The following is a 16,854-nucleotide window of genomic DNA, read 5'->3' on the forward strand; positions in this document are numbered from 1 at the left end:
GTTAGGTACCTCTATAAAAATAATTTTGACTTTGTTATAGTTTAATTAAAACTACTTTGAAGAAGAAATAATTTTCTGTGAGTGGAAAGGACAGCCTTACGCTAGTTACGCTTTCTGTCTAAGGAAGTCTTGATAATCTGCTTTCTCCTCCAGTACTCTGGTGGGAGATTTTCATAAACTGGCAGCTAAACCTTTTCCTATATAGCATATAAACGCAGGAGGGAGGGGGATTTTTAGCACTGTTAGCAGTATGTAATGCTGTCTGGTTTGAGTTGTAGAATTTGCTTTCTGTCTCTTCCATTTTCTCCCCAGGGAATCTTATTTCAGCTGCTACAAAGCCATACTTTCCTCAGCACAGTGTTCGATGCTGCTCTTCTCTGCCATAGGACGAACATAAAGGCAGGGAGGAAGAACACTGATGTACCAAGGAGATATTCCTTAGGGCTGCCAGTACTTAGCGCCGTACTCTTTGAAAATACAGGGGCCTTTTGCTTCCCTTTAAATGCTTGTTCATCTTTTCCTAAACGTGAATTTAGGAAGCTCTCCAGGAGGCAGCGCACAGACGTTAGCACTGGGATTGTGTAACTTCTTCTCCAGCTGCAGGAGATCTTTAGAACGTGAGGCCTCATCCTTCTGTACATGAAGGAGTAGTTTAAGTGAAGTTTGAAGTACACACCAAAATCGGTGTTTACCATTACCTCTTGTCCAGGCGGAGCTAGAATTCAAGTTTCCTAACGGCAAGGTTCGCTGCCAGGTGAAAGGCAGAGCGGAGGAGCTTTGCAGCGGGGTGGTAGGATTGGGGTCTGGCCCTACATCCAGGACTCGAAGAGCAACTTTTGTATTCTGATACTCTAATTCTTTTTGTAGTCTGTGTCTCCGTCTGTCTGCTTTGCAGTTTTTGACTTGCAGGAAATGTGTGTCATTTGTGTAGAGCATATTGTATTGAATTAAAAAAAGAAGAAAAAAACAACTCGAGTTAAAAATAATGCTGGTACGGTGCCATGCTAGGTTAAACATTCCCTTTAAAACTGAAAAATTAATATGTCGGAGATTTATTAATTCAGCACACTTGGTACCAAGCAATTAGATTTCTTGAGTACAAATAGTAGCATATGGGGAAAGGAAAAGAGTAGTACTTACTGAAAGGAGTTCTGTCCACAAAATCATGCTGGTGATTTAAAGCATTGCAATATTTAGTAGATCAAATCTGTGGTTCCTTTTGTAGTCCTTCTGCATATGTAGCCTTGGCAAGAACCTAGAAGAGTTTCGCTCTTACAGCCGACGGTCCAGTTTACCTTGTCTTCGGTATGTTTTTAACAGACAGTTTCTAAAGCACAAATTACAGAAAGAAACCCAAAATGAAGTAACTGAAGCAGATTGATAAAGGCTAGGAACATAGCCACATTGAAAACCCATGGAGAATGCTGATTAGTAATACTCTAGGCAAAACAACTAACTACTAAGTTCATGTTTTTATATGAAGTATTTTCTGCCTAGCACACTGCAGACTTCTGAAATAGCTTGAGGACGTAATATCTCCATGGCTAATGGAGCGCCGTTCTCATTTAGTTTTGCAAAATACTGTGCTTCTTTGGGGGGTAAAATCCATCCTTGTTATTATGAAGCTGGTTGCACAGCCTTTTCTTAGAGCAGCGCAGAAATCTCATCGGGTCAGTGTACTCTATTGTTAATATGAATAGCACGGATAAATATTGTGTGTGGCGTTCTGTTTGCATCATTGGGAAGCACATTCTTACTAGAATGACAGGACATTAAATGACTAAGTCTTGCAAAAAAAGTCTGGCCCTGCAAGTTTGGATGGACACTGAGAATTGCAGAGATGACGCTTTCCACGGAGAAGGACTGAAAGCAGAACTCTAGTTTTCTAAAACGCTACAGTACCAATTTTTATGAAAGATTATCATTTAAGGAGGTTCATTATCATTGCCTTTATTCAAGTTAAGTTTTTATCATGCCATTAAACTGTCACTGGCCAGCATGATTACTTTAAGCAAAGGAAAAGGAAGTTGAAGTAAGAAAACCTCCAAGTTAATCTAACTGAACTCAACTGAGATAGCTGAAGCATTTAATTTTAATAATCAGGGTGGCTGTGAATGCGCATTAGTTAAAGCCTTAGAAAGAAAGTAGTAATTCTTCCGTGTCGATGTATTGGTACAGATCTGAAGGTGCACATGTACTTACTGCTGCTGGGCTTGTGTTTTCAGATTATATCATGATAAATAGTATTTTTTTAAAAAAAAGAAATTTATAAGTGATTAGAAATTATAAAAGGAATTATGCCCATCACTGAGGCTCTTTAAAGAAACAAGTAAAAAAAGTTGGTTTGCTTGAGGAGTGAATTTGAAAGCTTGCCCGAGTGTGTGCTAGAACTGCTTTTTTCCTTCTCGCACACTAGCTGAGCTTTGTAGGAGTAGATTTTACTCTTTAATTTTCTGCACTAATTTCACAGCAGTCTACGGCTCTCCAGATCGGGAAAACCCATGTTTAGAAGAGATGGGATCGGTTTTAGGGTGCTGGTGAAATTGTCTGCAGGTTTTCTGGTCATGGTTTATTTTTCCTTATGCGGCTCCGTTGTAGTTATTTTGAATCTCCCACTGCCAGAGCTGCTGAAGGGTTTATTACGGTTTGTGAGCGGTGTCGTTGAGGCCGAGCTCTGCCACACGCTGGCTTCCCCTCCGGGCCAGCTGAGCATCTCTGTGCCACCGCCCTGCGCCAGTCCATCCAACCGGCCCAGGGTAAAAATAACCCCGGTAACCCTTACTCAGTCTCTTCCCTCTTCTGGGAGGTTATTTTTAACGTGGCTCAGTGTGGAGGGCTGCTTTACGCCATGGCCTGTGGGCAGCATGGTGCAAATTGTGTAACGCGTTCAGGCGCAGCAGGGTCAGAGGTGGGGGGAAGAGCCTGTAGAATGATGGGGCACCACAGTCTGCAAGAAAACAACAAGAAAAAGTCTCAGTAAAAAAAGATGTGAACTGGGCTCTCTTTGCTGCCAAAAGTGTTCTTAACTATGTGGGCAACAGAAATTCTCTGTCCCCGTAGATGGGCCCCCGGTGTGTAGAATGGTAGATGTGTTCCCGTTCCTGGCCGAGCACCGCCTGGAGAGGAGAGCTGTTCGGTTTGGCAGCAGCACCAGGGACAAACGTGCGCACTCCAGCGGGGGACGTTTCCCGTGGGGCCGTCAGAAATGTCCCACATTTGGGGTGGTCTGGGGACTCAGGCACACTGGGGACTCCTGCTCCACCTTGGCCACGCTTGCTTTGCTGTTCTGAGCGAGTCACCTCACTGTCCTCACTGTCGCTTTCTTTTTTTTTTAATGCTCTATATATCTCGCAGTCTCTAAAATAGTGATAATATATGTATCTTGGAGATCTGTTTAAGCATTTTGAAGTGCAATACTGGTAGAAAATGTGGATATATGAAGTATTTTTAACTCGAGAAAGTTAACGTTGTTAATGAAAACAAACAGGGAGTATTATGGGCAGTAGCAGCAGAGTGGTGGGGTACCGGCTCCTCTGCAATAATCTTTACTTACTCTTCTCTAAATCTCCATTATCTCATCTACACAGAGCAGCTCCTTTTAAATGGACTGCTAGATAATCCAATTGAGTTCACCCGATCAGAGTTAAACAGGACTTAAAGCTGTTTTTCCAATCCATTAATAGCAGAAATAAATTCCCGAATACAGATTAATTAGAGTTCTTTTGAAGCTGCCCGTTAGTTTAGGGACTCTGAGGTAGACAGCCACTTGACTTCGTTTCTGTTTCTCATAATTAAAACATGTATAACTAGTAATTACTTGCAAACGGATCTCCTGATATCTCTGATTTTTGTCCACGTGGGTAGATGCCCGAGATGAATGCTGTTCATTCATAAGAATAAAACATGACCTAGCCAATTCTGACATTGCTAACCTATTTATCGGAAGTGATTTTTTTTTTAATTGAGCTTCAGTCTGCAGTACCCCGAGTTTTAGCAAAGCTGTGAACTCGCCCGTTGCATCGTACTGAGAAAAGTTACCTTGGCACAAAGCTTTTTTCATGAATAATTGGAATGAAAATATATTCAGTATAAGCATAAAGCAGTATCTGACCTATTTGGTGACTAGACATTATTTTAATAACTAAAAGCAAATACTATTAGAAAACTTAGTTTTGAGGTTCCCAGGCGAATTGCAGGTGGCCGTTGGTGTTGGCAGCAGTTGTCACAGCAGCCGCCACCCGCAGCGGCAGCTTTCGGCTGTGCGGAGCGGGGTGGTCGCGGTGCCGCTGGCCGGGCTGGGAGCAGCTCCTGGGCGCGGGTGGGACGGGGCTGTCCCTGCCCCTCTCCCTCCGCGCTGCCCGGGCGCTTCTGGTCCGCAGGACAGCAGAGTCCCCGGCGTTTCTGCCGGACGTGCGGAACCGATGCAGAGCTCTTGCCATTTACAGAGCCCAGCTTGATTATTTTTTTAACAAAGTAACTCCTTAATAAAATGTATCGCTAGAAACAGTGTGTGCATATATAGTAAATAAACTTTAACATGGGAAGTTCTTTTCTTTTTACACCTAAGTGTAAAGCTATTTATATTAAGTAAAAAATATTTGTGCTGTGTATGTTTTGACTGCTGAAGTTTTCCAGAAGTCCAGACTAGGAACCTGGGCTTTTTTGAAGTGAAGAAACCATTTGTAGCATCCAGTAGAAAAACAAATCATTGTAGTCCATTTAGTTTGTTACACCATTCAGTAATTTGACATTAGGCATTAAAAATAGGCTAGTTTCATATTAGGTCTGGAAAAAAGAGAAAATATCCTTGAAGAGTACAAACTCATTGCTTCCACAAAGCAGAATGCTGTGGTGACTGGAAACAATTACTTAATTCACCAGCTGCATAAAAAAGCTCTTTATAAAGAATGTATTTTGATAAGCCTTTAATTTTGCTATACTTTGTGCGTCCAGCTAGAATTACTTGTTAAGGAAGGTTAATATGCTGGTTTTTGTCCTTTAAATGGAACTTCGGTCTCCATATAAACAAAGGTCATGGACAAAAAGAAAATGTAGCAAATAAGAAAGTGGTGCTGCCTGGCTGGTGACGAAATGAAGTAAAAATAATTCTAAAAAATATTAAGTTATAAAATTGCTTGCATACGTTTATACAATACTTATCTGTTTAGCAAAAGTACCACGCGCAGACTGTGCGTCTCAGGAAATCAACATATTTAATGGATGCCAAGTAATGAGCATGAAGCTTTGAGAAACACCTATTGTGAAATACTATGCATAGTAGGTTTGAGTTTGATACCTTAAGTCAGCGGTTTGTGTATTTACTTTAATATAAAATTTGGTTTATCTTGCTGTCTCGTAATGAAGGTTGAGTATTTTTGTTGATTTTTCTGTTTGTCCCTCTTTTTCTCAAATACAGGTGAAGTCCCCTAGTTTTCGCCTTGTTTTAGAGTTTCTTTTCTTTCCGAGTTTTAATTTGTAGTAAAAAGCTTGAGAATCTGTCTTTTCTGAAGAAAGTAGAAAGCTATCAATTGGCAGCACCTCCGTAGAGGGAATTTGATAAATTGTTAAGCCTGTATTCAGTAAAATTACATACTTATTTAGGCCAGTCTTTCAGAAGAACAGTACTGTTACAGTACCTTGACTTTAAATATAGCCTAAATAATGAGTACGTGTGTATTTAAAAAAGAAAAAACAAAAAAAGCCGGTCTCCCTTCTGAGTTCCGTGGCCAGAAATGAGATGAAATGCGAGAACTAAGCAGCTTTACTGATGAGCGCCGCTTTTGTCTGCAGCGATGGGCGCGTCGGTGTGCTGGCTGCGGGACGTGGTGCCCCGCTCTGCTCCCACCTGCCCTGCACCTGACCTGCTGCCTCCAGCGCCACCCCCAGCCGCGCTGGGGATGGGGTGCTTCGGATTGTTACAGGCAGTAAAACAGAACATATTCTGTGCATGAAGGGAAGACGGTTTTGGCTAGAAAATAAAGGGAGTGTGCCCTTTGAATTCTGCAGTGCTTTCACTGAGGTGTTCCCGTGGTTCTTGTGAAAGCCCGTAAATTATTTCCTTAAAGTGGAGAATCTACAATCCGGGGCTTCAGGCGATGACATTATCTGCAGATCTTTTCTGTAGTGCAGGCATTTTTACAGTACAAAAAACCCACCCTATGTTTTGCTTTATTATTAATTTATTTGATAAGCATTTGAAGTAAATGCTGATGCTTTATTCTGTATGCGTATTTTTATCCCGTAAATTCTCACCATACCATATTTATAGGTTCACAGGTTCACTTTTAGAAATTCATTTGAAGAAATTGTGACTTAGTTTCTCTTGATGCATCTTCTTTGTTCTCCTCAGAGCAGTCTTAAAGAAAAAGAACAGATTAATTCAATTTATGTTGAAATAGAAGAGCTGTCAGCTGAATTAAACAGGAAATAGGCATAAATTTAATATAGGAATTCTTAAGCATTTTCTGGTTTTGATCACAGTAAGAGACTATCACAAAATATTGCTGTACGCGTAGATGAAATAAAATTTTACTTGTGAGCCTGCCTGGCATTGCAAGGGCTTGAGAGGAGTTTCCGTGGGGCTACTTGAAGATTAAGCAACATTTAAGTGTGCTAATTGCCCCCTGGACGTGCTTTTTGGCCATACAGCAAAACGTGCCTTTGGGCATAAAAATTCTGTAACATATAAAGACATGGAAATGTGCCGGTGAATGTGCCGTGGGTGGTGGAGCTGTGGGGTGTGCTGGTGTCCGGTGGGGTCTGTGCTGGGAGCACTTCTTCAGCACTCCAGAAACATTCTGGATTTCTTAAGCTCCCAGGAAACTGGGTAGCTTTTCACTCTTAAAAAAAAATCCCAGCAAATAAACGGAACTTCTCATTAATCTGTTGTAAGTGTACGCAAGCTTGATTTCTTCATGTAGACTGTATTATGAGTCTGTGAATTCTTTTACGAATACAGTGATCTGTCCTTGGGATTTGTCTGAATTTGGAATGAGGAGGAACTATTTTGTCTCTTACTCTTTTCTGTTGGCGGAAGTTTTTGGCAAAAATAGGCTTTTTGTTTCCAACCTGAAAGGGGGCAGCAAAGCTGCAGCGTGGGCCCGGGTTCAACCCATTATTTGAAATGGCGTTTGCTCTTAGCACTGCGTAAGGTAATACAGCCATTTGATTTAAGTTTATTATGTATTCATTACACAAAAAGCAAGTAAATGATGTAGTCCAAACACTAATTTGAGGCTCAAAGGACACTTCTCAGAGTTTTATTAAACTTTCCTTCTTAGCCAGAGGCCCACAAAAATAGCTGGTGGCTGAAGCGCCTCCGTTGCCGCACTCTGCTGCCCACGAGGGAGCTGGAGTGGTAGAGAAGACTCTTTGTGAGCCCTTTGTGCTATCAGCAAGTTCAATCCATTCATGAATTGCCTTCTTTCTATGTATGTGTGTACCTGAAGAAGCAGAGGACCGTTGATTACTCAGTTTAAAGCTGCAGAGGAGTGTTGACGAAGGGGGGAGCAGGGTCCACATCTGCCAACTTCATCTCAGGGCTCCCCCCAAAAGTGAGTTCTTCCTCCCTAGTGAGCGCAGGGTGCTTTAAATAGGAGTTGTGAGAAAGGACTCAATCTGAGCAGTGTTCTAGTATCTACAGACTAAGCTTCTGTGGCATTAAACTTCTTGTGAAAGTAGGAATAAAAGAGAAATAGCGTGATGTTATGCTAGTGAGGCCTTTTAACCAAAGGCACTTTGTAGATTATGGGTATGGCATTGTGTGTTGGCACATTTCTCAGATACTGTGGTGTTTTGAAACTCTTAACAAAGGGGAAAAATGAAAGTTCAAACTTTACAGGAGTTTCTTAAATAAAATTCCCTTCCCATTGTCCATTCCCTGCAGCTCCTTTCAGTCTAATTTGTGCTGCTAAAAATGTGAGATAGCGTAAGCAGAAACCCAAGGTATTTCAGCATCATTCTTCTTTTCTAAGCACGAAACACTATTGATGATGAGCCTGAATCCTTGCTGGAAATATTTCTGACTCGGTTGTGGGAAGTGCCGAGTGCTCTGGCCTCTCCCACAGAGTTTTGTTTTCAGCTCTGGCCACGTGCCAGTAACTGGAGAATATCTTCAACTATTTGTAGGTATGCGTTTCCTTTGTGATATCATCGGCATATTTTCCCTAAAATAGCAAGCAATAATTAACACTTGTTCACACCATTGGGAATGCAGATGTTTCCCCATTCAAGCAAGTGGCTTATTAAACTGTCTGATTTGACAAATTTAACACATTCTGGTATCCCTGCCCAACTGCGGGGAGAATGACAAGATGCCACCCGTTTCCTTGAGTGGCCTCACAGTCAACAGTAATGGCTTGATTTCAGATATGAGCAATGAAAAGTAAATCAATTTGTCGTGTATTTGCCTATCCTGGAAGGAGAGAATCAGCTTGTGCGGTTTATCTTGGAATGCTCAGCGCTGCCCTGCCGTCCTGTGACCTTGTGGTGCTGTGCGGCGGGTCGTTAGAGGAATGCAGCAGAACCGCCTGGCGGCCGGGAAGGGCAGATCCTGGGTCCCCACCTTGCGGAGGCGGCTTGCAAAGGGGTATCGAACCAATAGCCACTGTTACTTTCAAAAGCCGAACATATCGGGAAGCAAATGTCTGTCCTCCAAGATACAATTTTACAGTTAGGAGCTGGTTGGGTTTGACCTTTACTCATTAGGTTTAGAAGTGGATGACCTATTTAAAACTCTTATTATGAAACGGGCAACTCCATGGGACAGTGAACTTTGCCCAGGAATTGAATCCCAGCTTTAACCACAACATTGTGTAATGCTCGTACACACCTTTTAGTAGGTAAGGGGTTTTTTCAGTGGCATTGACTTTTGCTGGAATTAGTAAATAAGCTGTTCTAAGGACAGATCCACCCTATATTATCTTTTACAAAGAAAAGGTAATGTTGCATGTCCGTGCTAAGGTTCTGTGAACACGGTGTCACAGTGGCAAGAACTGTGCCAGTGGTTTTCCCTGCCAACATCTTAATGCCTATAAAACATTGCTTCATAAACATTTTTTTAAAAGTCTCTTGAGTATTTATATATCTGGAGGGAACAAAACCTTGTAGACGGTATGTCCAGTTTTTCTCTTTCATTTTCTGCTAATATTTTATCCTTTTAGAATGCCTCTCAAAAGCCGATCTTGGTTCCTTATTTTTTCCCAGGCCTGCATTGTCTCTTGAGGATTTTTTTTTTTTTTTTTAACAACCAAAACACTCAACCTCCAAGTTCTTTAACACTTTCTCTGGTTTGACTTCTAATAAAACCACTGTTTACCTGCTGCCGTTTATTCCATTTCTTGAAATTTTCTAATACAAGTAGATTTTTAACTTGATTCGACTCTGTATGGCCCTTTTGATAATCCAGAATTGTGTCGAGATCTTTGTGGAACAAAGTGCTGTTTTCCAAGCGTCCCTTTTCCATGATGAGTTCTGATGGGGTTTTTTCTCTAGAGGTCTGTGTGGATTCCTCTAGTGAATACAAGCCATTTACAAACACTACCTGTTGACCCGTCATGTTGGGAAACTTTCAGCAGGTGGAGAAGGGGTCTTATAGTAAATAAACCATTCATACTGGAATACGATTCTTCTCATGTAAATATGACTTTGTAAGTATCGCAGTGTTATGGTATGATGAGAGATGAGGCTCGTCGCCATCAGTGAGTCATGGGCCTTGACACTCCCGCTGTCTCAGTAGGACCAGAGAAGGTTTACCCAGCCAGGGGATCTTCTCGGAGCGTGTGGTAGTTTCCCGGCAGCGTGGAGCGTTCGGTAGGGGCTGTGCCGCAACTCTACCTGTGCCCCAGCCCAGCCTGAGCTCCCGCGAGGTCAGGCCCCGCTTGTTCTGCTCAGAGTTGTCTTACCTTGGTGTCGTTTTCCCCAAGTGTCCTACACAGGGATTTCGCCCTCTTCAGGGTTATGTTAGCGCTTTGAAAAGTGTAAAGTCTGGTCTGGTGGTGAGTAAATGCTACGATCTTGACATAATTCTTGGGAAGAATCCACTTCTCGCCTTCCTTGGTGATGCCGTGCTGTCATCACTTGCGTGGAGTTGTGTTGCTTTCCACAGCTTCAGCTATAGTTCAGACAGGATCTTGGGGGGATGTTGTGTAACTGCAGCATTTTTTTTAATGGAAAATTACATAACTTGAATATTTTTTTCAGTTTTAAGTGTGCATAGGGCAAGACTGGATAATATGACCGTACTTTGCAAATACGATGGATCGTTTGGAACCTAACATTTAAATCCTGTTTATTGTGGAATGTCATCTCAAACCAAATGGTTACTTAGTATTATTTGTTTATTTTAGCTGTTCTGTTAGGAGTTCTATTTTATGGGGCAAGAGAAACCTGTGTTGATGCTGCTGTAGTTTGTTACCTTAGAATGTGCCAGCAAATGAATCAGTGTTATGGAAACAAGAACCAGACATGTAAGGACTAGTTTTCTGGCTATTTCTTTTCAGGAAACTTGACTGCTACTTTTGGTTAATTTGCTTCCTAACTCATTATTTTTAGAGATCTTACACAAATTAGACCTACTTAATTAAAAAAAAAAAAAACCAAAACACAAAAGCCTGTTGCTAACTTGATTTTTTCTAGTGGCTTCTGAAGCCCCTGTTTTACCTAAATATCTAACAAATCTTGTGGTTTTACTTGCCTTCCCTGAGAGTAGCCCCAGGCTACATTCCATGACTCAAATGGGATGCTGAGGATTTCTTATGTTGTTCTTTTTCTTAAATACTATTTCAGAATTGTGGTTAGCGTAGGTGTGTTGGGGAGGAGGGAGAATCTAGTTTGCTGCAACTGACTGCTCTGCCTTCATTCCAGATGAGTCCGTAGTAGAAGCAGGCTTCCAACAGAGCAAGATGTAACTCTCAGCCTGCTTCCAGCTTTTCCCTGCCGAACACCGTCCTCCTTCACAGTTGGTTAGGCTGGGCAGCAGTAATCCCAAATGTGTGAAGTTATATTTGATTTGATGTGGCCTAAAGACAAAAAGTTGTTTATTAGTAAAAGGCCTTCATATTTGGCTATCACAAGTCATCTAGTTCAGTTTTTAAAACAAAATAAAAACAACAAAAAAGGCCAAAAGAAGCACAAAAAACCCACCCCAAAACCCCACTGTGTCTTAGTATAACAATCTATTACTCATTACTTGTAGATCCTGATTTTGAAATGCCAATAAAAAGTTTAAAGAATGTGGACTTAAACTCTTTTTCCATCTCCGTGGACAGTCGATAACCGTATTGAAAAGATTGCGCAAGTATTGCTGGTTATAGTTCAGATTAGCAGGACAGGCATAAAAGCAGTATTAAGTGTTTTATTGCGAACTTGGCCTAACAAGGCACAAACATCGATCGTTATCTCCTTATTGTGATCCACATATTTTCTTAAAAGTTAAGAACTGCCCTTACAGCACAGGGAGGACTCTTCTGAACAGTGTCGAACTGTTGTGTTAAACTAAAGCCTAGGCTTTTTCCTGTCAGTGTGTTTATGCTAGGGCCAGGCTCTGGACTTACTTTTCATCCCATTTTAAGAGTTTGATTGCAGAAACTACTCGAAATGTTTCTGCACAAGGTACGATGGCGTTCCTACGCGTCTGAAATAATTGTGGTATCCGTTCTCTACCAGAATGTCAGAGTTGTAGTGGGAAACAGCAGTGGGGAAGGACTTTGGTGCGTCACGTTTTGTGGCAGAGCTTTACTAGCCTGGGACCTTTTCGTTAAGGCTCAGCCCTTTTCACTTTAAGTGTACATTTGTAGGTGATGAAGAATCTTCACGTTTTATTGCATTTTCTGTAAACTTTATCTTTGCCTAGTTATTTGTTTACTTACTGTAATGCAGGACGAAGCGAGTATTTGGGGGTATATTTGGAGATAATTGGCTTGGCAGACGCTGACCCCAATTTGAAGTAGATGTCTATTTTAGAACCGTATCTCTGCCAAATAGTTACATTAACTATCTGAAGTCTGGTGTAAGTTATCTTGATTAGATGGGAAATTTAAATGGTGTGTGTCCATTGGAATCAGCTACTGTTTCAGCAAAAAAACTCTCGTACAATTGATTCAACTTTTCAGTTTCCCAGCTTCGTAGTAATAAGTTGAGTGAGTCCTAAGAAGTTCTGTGTGAGACTGCTGTTACTTTTAAAAATAAATATATAAAGCCAGCCCCAAATGGGTTTGGTTCAAATACAGTGAGAGTCCAGATAATTCCCACTCTCTCCTTCACTTTCTCTTCCTTCTCGCTTTTGCTTTGGGAAGATACTGTCCTCGTTATGCTGTGTTACAGTTGAAGACTCAAAGTACTTGACAGTCCCCCAACTGCCAAAAAATTGGAAACCTTCACAAAGTAAGCGCCCAGTGAACGTAATTCCAGCAGTGGGAGAAAGAAAACTGAGGACTGGAATTAAGATTTTGATTCATCTTTTACTTCCTTTAACAGGAAATGCTCGTACAATCTACAAATACTAAAAATCAAGTAAAATATTACTACTTATAAACGAAATTTAACTGGTCTTTTTGTTCATGAACAGTTCATAAAAGCAGGGAACAAACTGAAAAGATACTTCTAATACTATATATACATTTTATAATCTCTTTAAAAGAAATTAGAACAAGATTTTACCATAGCGAGCTTTAGATGTGTGGTGTGCATTTACTACCCTTGTGTGTACGTGCAGCTAGTGAATATTCAGTAGCAATAAAAGCAAGATCAAATTAACGTTTGATAGGCCGTTTCTGTCATTGGTATTCGCAATTGGATGATCACGCAATCACATACACATCTTATACCTGCCAAAAAGAGGATGGTTTGAAAAGCCGCATCACTAAATTTACTTTAAGATGCTGTTATGCATCTTTAAAATGCCATTTAAAGCATCTGCTGTTCTGGTGCAGTTCAGGTGTTAGTTAAAATTCTGGTAAGAAAGGGAATTTCTTAAAACGATATTTTCAAGTGAAACCTTGGAAGTCAGATTTGAATGTGACCCCTTTCTTCGGACTTCACTGATAGGAAAAGAATGCGGGAGACTGATATCCCAAGAGATGGAGTGATTCCAAAGCTAAGTTAACAGAGGAACCTTGAAGCAGTAAAATGGCTATTTAAATAATATATTCTTTTTCTTTAAAATATTTCTACTATAAAGAAAAGGGGTGGAGGGAGAAACAGAATATGTACAGCAACTATTTTAAAGGTCATGTGCTGTCCTGGATGCAAAAAAAGCTGATTTAGAATAAGTTACCTGAGCGACTTCAAATCAGAATAAAAGTATTGAGCCCAAACCACTTCAGAAGCTCTGAGACGCAGCCAAGAAAAGCCCGTGGCTGTTGATAACGGCAATGCCCGCAGTGGCCTCTGTGCTGAAGTCACTCGGCTGCTGCTGGTGGTTTGCAGTCTGTCCAGGGAGCTTGGGCTGAGCCAGGAGTGCGGTTACGGAGCCAAGGGGCATCTGTGTGTGCAGAAGGAATGGGGTCTGCTCGGGTTTGTACTTGTGCTCTAGGTTCGGCAAAAGCCGAGTGTTGCATTCCTGGCTGCCTGCTGGCTTAGCTTGGCTTGGCGTTTTTCAGGTTGACGCAATGAAAACACGGGTCTAGCTTTGTGTCGCAGCGGGGTTGGACCAGATGATCTCCAGAGGTCCCTTCCAGCCCCTACCATTCTGGGATTTCTTCTGTAGTTCAATATCCTCTTACACTGTAAATACTTTGAGTTAAGTAAGATACAAATGTCTATATAGTCCCTGAAGATCCTCACTAACTTGGAAAGTCAAGTAAAACCTAATCATCATTTGCTACCTTATGTAAGAATTACTGAAAAGTAGTGTTTCATTGAAGAAAAAAAAAATAATCTTGACAGCCAAGTGAATGTAACATGCGGTGGAATCGCGAGTTAAAGAGCAAGTGTTACCAAATAGCATTGATTATTAAAAATGCCAACAGGATTGTCATTAATGAAAAGTTAACCCTTCTGTCAGTGTATAGTTGGACTCAATCAAAATGGTTGAGAATCAGTTCTTTTAAGCGTCACAAAACGTTACAGTCAGAATGACTAAGAAAGGCAACTGAACTTGTAGTCAGGTTCTAAAAAATGTTTAAAGTCTTTTGTTAAAGATGCCACCATTTAGCGTTCATTACAGTGGTCATGATATGTTACCATTTGCCGATTGTCCTCACATATCATCCATTTTGCTAATACTATTTTTATTCTTTCAGGAGTTTTATGAACATACAAAAACACTGTGGCAAGACGAAGGTGTGAAAGCCTGCTACGAGAGATCTAATGAATATCAACTGATTGATTGTGCGCAGTAGTAAGTATTGTTTCTGTTCTGCTCTATAGTGGCTGCGATGTACGATTTTTTTTATTGAATGTTAAGGACTGTGATTTGGGTGGTCCTGATGCTTACTTTTCCTTACCTTGGAAAGGAGCGTGTGCTGCTTAGTGAATTCTTGGTAATCAGCTGTTCAGAGAGGCAGGAAAACCTGGTGTTTGGTTAGACACTAATACCTATATTGAAAACCTTGCAGGAGCATTCAAATGCTCTTAATAGAGCCTGACACCTCTCTAATGTGGTGGGCAATTGTATTGTCTCAAACACCAAATTTCCTGCTTCTTCCACTGAAGCCAGTTGCTTTCCAAGTGACAGTGTCAGACAGTGCAGCAAGTTCAGTAAGCTGGAAAGTGCGTCAGGGTGAAACCTGCCCGTGTTTGTAGCTTTTGTTTTCAGTGCAGTTTATTTCTCTGAAAACAAAGAGATGGCAGCAAGGATCACGGGCAGCAGCCTGTGATCAGCCACCAAGGGCTCAGCTTGTGTTCCGTCACGCACACATCGGAGACTGATTCGTTCTCCTCTGCTGTTTATACCACTGCGATAATTACTGTTGTCATGAGAGACTGCTGCATGTTTGCAGTTATTTATCACATATAGCAATATAGTATGGTTCAAGAATTTTTTTTTTATGGCAAGATATTTGTGATAATTGTGACTGTTCCTGGTATTTTTGTTGTGTATACTCAAGAATTGCAGGACTTAAATTTGGAATATTAGTGGTTAAAACTGTTGTTTGTTAGTTTAAACTCTCTCTGCTTCTTTTGGAGAGGCTGAAATAAGCTTTAATGGTCAAGGAAATGCTGGTTTCTCATTTCATGTGATGATGGACAACCACGGCTTGTCTACTACTGCATCTCTTGAAGAACATTGGATGAAATAGATTTTGTAAGGTTCTTTGTTTAGGTAGACTTAAAGGTAAATCAACAATTAGCTCTGTCTGAAAAGAGACCAGGGAGATAATTTTACTATGACTTGCACAGCTCCAGGTCTTCAGGAGCCTCTTTGAAGTTTTGCCATTGTTTCTAGGGTGAGTTTGTTTGATGTGTAGCGATGTCTTTTGCGTTAGGTGACTAATGTTTGATCGTTTGGCATGGATCTTTTTGCAAGTTCAGTTGCTACAAAATAGAAAATACAACAAGATTTTCATTTTCTGTCAACAATCCTGTAAACTTTGTCTTTCTAGTGTAAAGCTGATAGACGTGGGGAAAAACTAGTTTTGTTTCTGATAGTGTTTGTTTATCTGTTGTTTCTGGTTAGTGTTTGTTAATAGTCAGCTTCTAGGATGGGAAGAAGTAAGTATTGTTAAACACTAAAGGGGTTTGGTGTTGCCCTTTTTTGGAAGAGGAACAAATTTTGTTCTGCCCTGAATGCACAGAAGAAAGCTAGAATTCTTATCATCCCTGATTGCTGGATGTTGACTTTTTCATGGGTCAGCAAGGGGGATGGCCTTCATGATGGTTTTACCGTCCTGCTCCATCTAGTGGAACACTTAATTCTACATTGTGGGCTGTTGAGCCAAAAATAAACCTTGAACATTGCTGGCAAATTACAGATTTATTTTTTTTCTAAGATACCACTGCTGTCTCCTTCTAAAAATATTTAATAATTCTAATATTTATTCAATTTTATAGTAAAGTACATGACATTATTTTCTTGCAGAAGGTGCTTTCTAATTGTTAGTTTTGCTGGTTCTTGTCCATTCTGGCAGTTTTGATTGTGCAGTGGTGGTGTTTTTAATAACAGAATATGCAACGTAAGAGGTTTTAAACGTCAAAATGTTTGTTTGGAGGTTAACATCTCTTTGAAATTCTGAACTTGTTTTTATCATATTAAATTTTCAAGAGAGCTGACAAAAACTACTTCCTGTAAAATCTGACATGATTGATACCTGGAAATGAGCCTGGTGAGCACACTCTTAAAAAAAAATGTAGCAAAGGCAAAGTATAAAACGTAGCTGAGATTTATTGAGTGAAGACTATCCTAGTTTGATTGTGCCAGCTACTGTCATTAGGGCTAATAGAAGTTAAAAGAGAAAGTGGAACAAACTGTGTTGGAGTTGTCAGTTCTTTCAGAGAAGAGTCTTGGGTTCTAAACACTTTCCCCTTTCGAACTTTCCCCTTTCGAAGTCCCTGCTTAAAACAAGAAAAGCTTACTTAGAATGGGAGGCGGGAAAGTGGCTTTTCGCTTTCAAGATCAATCCAGTTTCCAAAAATCCCTTCTTGCTCTTGAAATTTGAATAAATTCTTAAATATTAATGGATTCTTAGTTCAGTGAATTACTTGAAAACTCTAAACGGTATTTCTTGTTCACAAAAATTAACATTTATAGTTGTTGGTAAAATTTTTAATTTTTTTTAAACTGTCATTCTTTGAAGGTGAGTTGCTTAGTGTGAAGTTTGTCTTGGTGTGGACTCATTTAACATCCTGCTTTTTTTAAAAAAGAAGGGTTTTTTCGCTCTTGGAAGTGACACAGTTATATATAGGAAGCTTTGAAGG

At 40.5% G+C, this 16,854-nt stretch overlaps 1 protein-coding gene across 3 annotated transcripts in view; it reads left to right on the plus strand.

Moving 5' to 3' along the window:
• The window catches only part of GNAS (GNAS complex locus), a 139,622-nt gene that overhangs the window by 88,972 nt on the left and 33,796 nt on the right, over positions 1 to 16,854 (plus strand). For all 3 annotated transcript variants that reach the window (XM_074604593.1, XM_074604594.1, XM_074604595.1), the window contains exon 5: positions 14,241 to 14,338. In XM_074604593.1, coding sequence (XP_074460694.1) covers positions 14,241 to 14,338 — 98 coding nt within the window. The remainder of the gene's footprint in view (positions 1 to 14,240; positions 14,339 to 16,854) is intronic.

This window comes from Larus michahellis, chromosome 12 (assembly GCF_964199755.1).
Source record: "Larus michahellis chromosome 12, bLarMic1.1, whole genome shotgun sequence".
Lineage (NCBI taxonomy): Eukaryota > Metazoa > Chordata > Aves > Charadriiformes > Laridae > Larus > Larus michahellis.